The sequence below is a fragment of the Haematobia irritans genome, chromosome 5, assembly GCF_050003625.1.
Source record: "Haematobia irritans isolate KBUSLIRL chromosome 5, ASM5000362v1, whole genome shotgun sequence".
In the NCBI taxonomy this organism is placed as follows: domain Eukaryota; kingdom Metazoa; phylum Arthropoda; class Insecta; order Diptera; family Muscidae; genus Haematobia; species Haematobia irritans.
The window spans coordinates 117,598,745-117,607,470 of record NC_134401.1 but is presented as its reverse complement, the minus strand read 5'-3'; the positions used below and the strand labels follow the sequence as shown (position 1 = coordinate 117,607,470).

The window sequence follows — 8,726 nt, the reverse complement described above, 5'->3', positions numbered from 1 at the left end:
GTATTAAATCTACATGCTCTAATACCACATTACTCGAGTGGGCATAATTAATATTTTTTATAAAATGCCACAATAAACCTTCACAAGAAATTATATGGAATTCTGTGAAGGTCTACAAAAATGCATGGTACCATAAAATCCTATCGTTTATCAGTTATTAAGCAAGATGATGTAAATATTTATTTTGTTTTTCTCTTCGTATAATAATTTTGGAAAACTTGACACATTATAACAAAGATAAATTGCAATGAAACGGAGAAAAATCGAACTGTTCTGACATAATTAAGCGAAGGATGGATGAGTCAAATCACTCATCAAATATCCCCCTACTGACAATTGACACCTAAACATTCTGGGAGTGGGACAAAGTTGTACTATATATTTTCTTCTAATTTTTTTTTTCTTAACCCACTTTTTTCATTCCTGATTTATGTTCAATTCATCGAAAGCTGTTGACATTTTTCTGGCCCCCGTACATCTGAAAGATACGTTTTCTTCTCTTATTTTATTCCGAAACCTACAACTCATTTGGTGTGTTGCCATCGACCACCGAGTTGCTCTGTCATGGTCATTCTCGGCTCCAGAAACCATGGATGCTACAGTTGGCAGAATTGTACCAAAAATGGTGGATATTTTACATTTGTGTGGATTGTTAGAATTCTTGAAGTAAAGTTTTGATACAATTTTCTATAGAAATAAAATTTTAACACAATTTTCTATACAAATAAAATTTTGGAAAATTTTTCTATAGAAATAAAATTTTGACAAAATTTAGTATAGAAATAAAATTTTGACAACATTTTTTATAGAAAGAAAATTTTGACAAAATTTTCTATAGAAATAAAATTTTGAAAACAATTTGTATAGAAATAAAATTTTGTACAGAAATACAATTTTGGCATAATTTTCTATATAAAATTTTGACAAATTTTCTATAGAAATAAAATTTTGACAAAATGTTCTATAGAAATAAAATTTTGGAAAAATTTTCTATAGAAATAAAATTTTGACAAAATTTTGTACAGAAATACAATTTTAGCACAATTTTCTATAGAAATAAAATTTTTACACTATTTCTATAGAAATAAAATTTTGACAAAATTTTCTATAGAAAAAAAATGTTGACAAAATTTTCTATAGAAATAAAATTTTGAAAAAAAAATTCTATAGAAATAAAATTTTGGAAAATTTTTCTATAGAAATAAAATTTTGTACAGAAAAACAATTTTGTCATAGTTTTCTATAGAAATAAAATGTTGACACAATTGTCTATAGAAATTTAGAATTTTGACAAAATTTTCTATACAAATAAAATTTTGACATTTTATATAAAAATAACATTTTCTATACAAATAAAATGTTGACAAAATTTTGTACAGAAATAAAATTTTGACAAAATTATCTATACACACAAATTTTTTTTTTCTGATTCAATCACCAAATTAATTGACCCAATTAATTTTTTAATTGAAATGTCTTCAATCACGAAAATAATAGTATCAATCACAGTTTTAATTGGCCATAGAAAAAAATCTTGATTAAAAAATTAATTAATTTTTTCAGCAAATTTCAATTAATTTTTTAATTGATTCAGTTAAAAATTTAATTGATGTTGATTGCAAAACTCAATTAATTTATTAATTAAAAAAGGTAACTATTTTTAATTACTTTCTGAATTGGCTTAGTTTTTATTTGGATTAACAAATGATTGTTTGAAATACATTTTTAATTAAAAATTAAAAAAAAATCAGCACTTTTTAACTGAATTAGTCTTCCGAATTTGATTAAAAAGTTAATTGTACCAATTAATTTTTTAATTAAAAATTTTAAAATTTTCAATCATTGACTTAATTAACTTAATGTTTCTATCATGATTAAAAAGTTAATTGTATCAATTAATTTATTAATTGAAAAAATTTTCAACTTCAATTAACTTTTTAATTGGAAATATTTTGGTGATATTTTTTTATTAAAATTTTGAAAAAAATTTCTATAAAAAATTTTTTTGGCAAAATTTTCTATAGAAATTAAATTTTGACAAAATTTCATATAGAAATAAAATGTGGACAAAATTTTCTATAGAAATAAAATTTCGACAAAATTTTCTATAGAAATAAAATTTCGACAAAATTTTCTATAAAAATAAAATTTCAACGAAATTTTCTATAGAAATAAAATTTGGACAAAATTTTCTATAGAAATAAAATTTTCGACGAAATTTTCTATAGAAATAAAATTCTCTATAAAAATAAAAATACGACGAAATTTTCTATAAAAATAAAACTTTGGAAAAATGTTCTATACAAATAAAATTTTGTACGGAAATAAAATTTTGACAAAATTATCTATAAAATTTTGAAAAAAAAAATCTATAGAAATAAAATATTGACAAAATTTTCTATAGAAATAAAATTTGGACAAAATTTTCTATAGAAATAAAATTTTGACAACATTTTCTTTAGAAATAAAATTTAAAAAAAAATCTGTAGAAATAAAATTTTGACACAATTTTCTATAGAAATAAAATTTTGACAAAATTTTCTATACAAATAAAATTTTGACAACATGTTCTATAGAAATAAAATTTTCTATACAAATAAAATTTTGACAAAATTTTGTACAGAAATAAAATTTTGACAAAATTATCTATAGAAAAAAAATTTGCCAAAATTTTCTATAGAAACAAATTTTGACAAAATTTTCTATAGAAATAAAATTTGGACAAAATTGTCTATAGAAATAAAATTTCGACGAAATTTTCTATAGAAATAAAATTTAAATAAAATTCTCTATAAAAATAAAATTACGACGAAATTTTCTATAAAAATAACATTTTGGAAAAATAAATAAAATTTTGAAAAAAATTTGTACAGAAATAAATTTTTTGACAAAATGATCTATAGAAATAAAATTTTGGAAAAAATTATATATAGAAATAAAATTTTCGACGAAATTTTCTATAAAAATAAAATTTCAAAGAAATTTTCTGTAGCAATAAAATTTGGACAAAATTTCTATAGAAATAAAATTTTCGACGAAATTTTCTATAGAAATAAAATTTAAATAAAATTCTCTATAAAAATAAAATTTTGGAAAAATTTTCTATACAAATTTTGACAAAATTATCTATAGAAATAAAATTTTGAAAAAAAAATCTATAGAAATAAAATTTTGTTTTTTCTGTAGAAATAAAATTTCGAAAATATTTTCTCTTTGTTGGAAGTCACCGTTGTAGTTTAGTCAACGCATGGTTTTAAGCTGAGCGTAACTTAACTAAATTTATTTGGGATATTTTAATTTGTAGAATTTTCTTCAAATTTTTAAGCACTGACCTTATCGCTCTTTTGATGGAGTTGACAATAGTTTGCTTTGTCATATCATCGCGACAAGGAGTAAGAAGCATTTAAGTGCAAATTCGATCATGGGAGCTGGTTGATGTCTCAGCACCTGCGCCTTTCTTATTTAGTTATAGTGCAAGAGACACAATTTTCGTTTTACAGAACAGTTCGATTCTTGTCACTCTTTTGATATCAACATACATATAAGGTAAAAGCGTTTATTTTATATATTATACAAATAACTATATCACAATTGTAATTGTTGCTTAAATCCCACAAAGAAAACAAAAAATATATACAAATGAAATAACGGTACTTTATTTTCAATTAATTGTTGGGTTTGGTAATGCACAAATTTCATTTTCATAGGTATTTTAAATTATTTTACAGCTTCTTGTATATGTTTTTGTTTGTGAGTACCATCACAAAATGGACGATGTTTGGTATGCTTACAATTACAAAGCCAATAGTCACCGGTTTTCTCAACTTTGAAACGAATGGGCCTCAGTTTGATCTTTAGAAATTCATTTTTGTGGGTACCATCACAAATGGGCTGATTTTTAGATTTACCACACAGGCACCAACTGTATACCTTATCTGCAATTGCAAAAAAATATATATATAAATCCATTATATTAATTGATGTAAGAGAACATAATCCCGGACCCATTTTGAAAATAGAAACCTGAAAAAAGTCACGATGGATTGAAATCTTACAACATACAACCAACTCGACATTTATTCTTTACCTTAAACAATCAGACCAATCATCATGATAACAAACCTCATTGCAGTCGGTCCACCGTACCGGGGATGATACAAAGAGTCTCTGTGCCCAAGCACTACAGACCCACTGTTTGATTGTTTTTTTCCGAAATAATTAAAACAAGTAAGTAAAGTCTAAAGTCGGGCGGGGCCGACTATATTATACCCTTCACCACTATGTAGACCAAAAATTTGTGTTACCATTTCAAATCGTTCAAATTTGTTGGGAATTATTATGAAGGCTTTTATTAGAAATATTTATATAATTTATATACAATATGGAGACAATTTTTTGTACTTAAATCTCTAGAATTAAAATTTAAATCGGCTGACACCCTGGGATGAAACACAATGTTAGGTACAAAATATGGGAAATATAAAGCTAGAGCAATTTTAATGCAATTGTACGAAATAATATTTACGATTTATCGAGCGAGAAATACGTACTCGAGATAAAGGAAAATTTGGAGCTATATCTAAATCTGAACCGAGTTCAAAGAAATTTGGCACAGTTAACCATACTATTAAACGCACTCCTTTTGGAAAATTTGATGCAAATCAGGGTAAAATTCTGGCTTTAGAGGGCATATAAGTGCAAATCGGACTAAAGGTATATATGGGAGCTATATCTAAATCTGAACCGATTTCAACCAAATTTGGCACAGTTAACCATATTATTAAACGTACACTTTGTGCAAATTTTGAATCAAATCAGGGCAAAATTCTGGCTTTTGAAGCCATATAAGAGCAAATCGGACGAAAGATATATATGGGAGCTATATCTAAATCTGAACCGATTTTAACCAAATTTGGCACAGTTAACAATATTATTAAACGTACTCATTGTGCTAAATTTGAAGCAAATCAGGGTAAAATTCTGGCTTTTGAGGCCATATAAGTCCAAATCGGACGAAAGGTATATATGGGAGCTATATCTAAATCTGAACCGATTTTAACCGAATTTGGTACAGTTAACAATATTATTAAACGTACTCCTTGTGCTAAATTTGAAGCAAATCAGGGTAAAATTCTGGCTTTTAAAGCCATATAAGTGCAAATCGGACGAAAGATATATATGGGAGCTATATCTAAATCTGAACCGATTTCAACCAAATTTGGCACAGTTAACCATATTATAAAACGTACACTTTGTGCTAAATTTGAAGCAAATCAGGGTAAAATTCTGGCTTTTAAAGCCATATAAGTGCAAATCGGACGAAAGATATATATGGGAGCTATATCTAAATCTGAACCGATTTAGCTGATGTTTTGCAGGTTTTACGTGACCGACAAAATATTCAGATGTACAAAATTTGAAGAAGATCGGTTCATAAATACGTGAATTATGATCAAATCGGTGATAAATATATATGGCAGCTATATCTAAATCTGAACTGATTTTTCCCAAAATCAATAGCGATTGTCTTTGACCCGAAGAAAGACCCCATGCCAAAATTGAGGACGATCGGACTTAAATTGCGAGCTGTACTTTGTGCACAAAATTACATATACAGACAGACGGACGGACAGACAGACAGACGGACATCGCTAAATCGACTCAGAATTTAATTCTAAGCCGGTCGGTATACTAAAAGATGACTATTATTTCTTGGCGTTACATACAAATGCACAAACTTATTATACCCTGTACCACAGTAGTGGTGAAGGGTATAAAAATACAACATCTCGTAGGACAAATAACAACAAAGGGCTACAACAACGAGAGTATTTTGTCTAGGGACAGAACGTTTAGTAAAGCTAAATGGAAGTAATTCTCCTATATTTGCAAAGACGGCCAGGCAATGGCTTGTATGAGACATATTAAAGCGGTCGCGTACTCGGTATACGTCCAAAATTTTAGGGTACTAAAGTTGGTCAATAAGTGGGATGAAATATCAGAGAAAGCTCGAGCTATTCTAGAATCTAATTCCTGTCATCTCCAAGGAAAAACATAGGAAGCATTCTCGTTACTATTTAACATGACTAAGCTTCCCCTTCGATATCCAAATGTATAATATACGGATGGTAGTCTAATAGTTGTGTCAGATAGCTTATGATGGGGGGCTTCTTTATTGACAAGAATCTTTAGCTCTTTGCATTAAAAATTTACAGAAGACCCTAAATGTGAACAATACTAAAAAAGGAAATATGCTGGGATAAAAACCACCCACTATGAAGAGTATAAATGGGCGAGGGCTCAACGGGAATTGTTTTGTTGGCTGGGCTCTACGTTAAGAATTGCCAATGCCTCTATGGGGTAGCTATTTTTAGTTATTATGATATCAAAGTGGACAAATTCTCTATGAGAGCCTTGTGGCTGACCCTTATGGCTGCCACTGTAAGCTAACAAAGGTATATGAATCATATTGTAGAGTAAAAACCTACGTAAGAAAATCCATTCTAAAATCAAACTGAACTTCGCTTCAATGGTTATGTAAACATCGCCTTTGACGAATCTTCTATTGTCCTGATCAAATGAAAAGACGTGGAATAATGTAACTTCACTTACCTTGTTCCAAATGAATTTTGAATGGCTTTTTATCAAAAATAACTCCATTTTCGGGTTGAAGGTGCGAAGTTTGATTTGGTTCTAGGACATTTTTTGGAATGTTCTTGGAACAGTAGCCACGTTGCTGTAATTCAATTCATTTAGTTGCAATAAAGACATTGCTGTATATTACTTCATATTTTCTATTTACCACAAAAGAATAGCGTACTGCTCTCGAAATAAACTGCATCATTTTTGCTCCAATTGTTGATTGAATGTAATGTTCGAGTACCGGCTGATTTTTACCAAATAAAACAGAGTTGTTGGGGAAACTCAAAATATTGCCAGACTATTTAACAAAACCAAAAGGGATGCCATACTTACAAAAGTTTGAGAATCAATAAAATTCCTGTTGTCGACAATACAGTTTACCATATTATTCTGATGGGAGCAAAATGTAAACAACCGGTAAGAACAACTTACATATGTACAAAAGTTCTAACCATAGACCAATTAAATATGACATCTCAAGTGAATTCACAGAGCTGTAGTTTGTCTGCACACCGTAGAGCGCTCTTTTTGGTCTGCAATTGAGTGATTTTTTAACTTGGCTTTATTTTGTTGTCTTTCCTTTGTTCCTTTGATGGAACACCTTTTTTGTAATGCAAATTGAATGATTTGTAGGGTAATTCTCGTTTTCCAAAAATAAATTGAGTCACTTGACTGCGCAATTGAGTGGAATGACTGCGCACTGTAAATAAACAAAACCATGATGAATTATCAAAGTATGTTTCTATATTTAATTGGTCTATGGTTCTAATCAAACTTAAAAGAAAAATTAGAATTTGAAATGAAATATGAAAGTATTTTTAAAAGTTGAAAAATTTAATAGTACAATTTTCTAAAAAGTCGAAAGTAGAAAAATCAAAAAATTGAACACGTGGCTTTTTTAAACTCATTACAATTCGTAGCCGCTACCCAAAACAATAGCATAAACAATTTTTTGTTATGCGCTTTACAGACTATCAGTTATTCCGGACGACAGTACTCGTGTCGAACATATCCCATATATTGTGCACATTATCAGTTAGGTTAGACGTGGAATAATGTAACTTCACTTACCTTGTTCCAAATGAATTTTGAATGGCTTTTTATCAAAAATAACTCCATTTTCGGGTTGAAGGTGCGAAGTTTGATTTGGTTCTAGGACATTTTTTGGAATGTTCTTGGAACAGTAGCCACGTTGCTGTAATTCAATTCATTTAGTTGCAATAAAGACATTGCTGTATATTACTTCATATTTTCTATTTACCACAAAAGAATAGCGTACTGCTCTCGAAATAAACTGCATCATTTTTGCTCCAATTGTTGATTGAATGTAATGTTCGAGTACCGGCTGATTTTTACCAAATAAAACAGAGTTGTTGGGGAAACTCAAAATATTGCCAGACTATTTAACAAAACCAAAAGGGATGCCATACTTACAAAAGTTTGAGAATCAATAAAATTCCTGTTGTCGACAATACAGTTTACCATATTATTCTGATGGGAGCAAAATGTAAACAACCGGTAAGAACAACTTACATGTGTACAAAAGTTCTAACCATAGACCAATTAAATATGACATCTCAAGTGAATTCACAGAGCTGTAGTTTGTCTGCACACCGTAGAGCGCTCTTTTTGGTCTGCAATTGAGTGATTTTTTAACTTGGCTTTATTTTGTTGTCTTTCCTTTGTTCCTTTGATGGAACACCTTTTTTGTAATGCAAATTGAATGATTTGTAGGGTAATTCTCGTTTTCCAAAAATAAATTGAGTCACTTGACTGCGCAATTGAGTGGAATGACTGCGCACTGTAAATAAACAAAACCATGATGAATTATCAAAGTATGTTTCTATATTTAATTGGTCTATGGTTCTAATCAAACTTAAAAGAAAAATTAGAATTTGAAATGAAATATGAAAGTATTTTTAAAAGTTGAAAAATTTAATAGTACAATTTTCTAAAAAGTCGAAAGTAGAAAAATCAAAAAATTGAACACGTGGCTTTTTTAAACTCATTACAATTCGTAGCCGCTACCCAAAACAATAGCATAAACAATTTTTTGTTATGCGCTTTACAGACTATCAGTTATT

At 28.6% G+C, this 8,726-nt stretch overlaps 2 protein-coding genes across 2 annotated transcripts; both read right to left on the bottom strand.

Annotated features, from left to right (window-relative positions):
- Positions 1 to 3,634: 3,634 nt before the first annotated feature.
- LOC142239471 (uncharacterized) lies at positions 3,635 to 6,938 on the bottom strand. The gene is made up of 3 exons (XM_075311264.1): positions 6,803 to 6,938; positions 6,613 to 6,736; positions 3,635 to 3,935 (listed from the first exon to the last, which is right to left on the bottom strand). The coding sequence occupies exons 1-3, from the start codon at positions 6,842 to 6,844 to the stop codon at positions 3,718 to 3,720; spliced, it is 384 nt and encodes a 127-aa protein (XP_075167379.1). The 5' UTR covers positions 6,845 to 6,938; the 3' UTR covers positions 3,635 to 3,717.
- On the bottom strand, positions 6,864 to 8,057 carry LOC142239472 (uncharacterized). Its single transcript, XM_075311265.1, has 4 exons — positions 7,904 to 8,057; positions 7,714 to 7,837; positions 7,075 to 7,342; positions 6,864 to 7,000 (listed from the first exon to the last, which is right to left on the bottom strand). The coding sequence occupies exons 1-3, from the start codon at positions 7,943 to 7,945 to the stop codon at positions 7,194 to 7,196; spliced, it is 315 nt and encodes a 104-aa protein (XP_075167380.1). The 5' UTR covers positions 7,946 to 8,057; the 3' UTR covers positions 6,864 to 7,000; positions 7,075 to 7,193.
- Between the last annotated feature and the right edge of the window lie 669 nt (positions 8,058 to 8,726).

Bases quoted from the DNA above. Each gene is read 5' to 3' on its own strand.
- LOC142239471 (XM_075311264.1), bottom strand. From the start codon at position 6,844: ATGATGCAGTTTATTTCGAGAGCAGTACGCTATTCTTTTGTG. The intron at 6,737-6,802 runs GTAAATAGAAAA...ATTGAATTACAG, and splicing joins CAGTACGCTATTCTTTTGTG to CAACGTGGCTACTGTTCCAA. The intron at 3,936-6,612 runs GTAAGTGAAGTT...TTGCAATTGCAG, and splicing joins CAAAATTCATTTGGAACAAG to ATAAGGTATACAGTTGGTGC.
- LOC142239472 (XM_075311265.1), bottom strand. From the start codon at position 7,945: ATGATGCAGTTTATTTCGAGAGCAGTACGCTATTCTTTTGTG. The intron at 7,838-7,903 runs GTAAATAGAAAA...ATTGAATTACAG, and splicing joins CAGTACGCTATTCTTTTGTG to CAACGTGGCTACTGTTCCAA. The intron at 7,343-7,713 runs GTAAGTGAAGTT...GTTTATTTACAG, and splicing joins CAAAATTCATTTGGAACAAG to TGCGCAGTCATTCCACTCAA.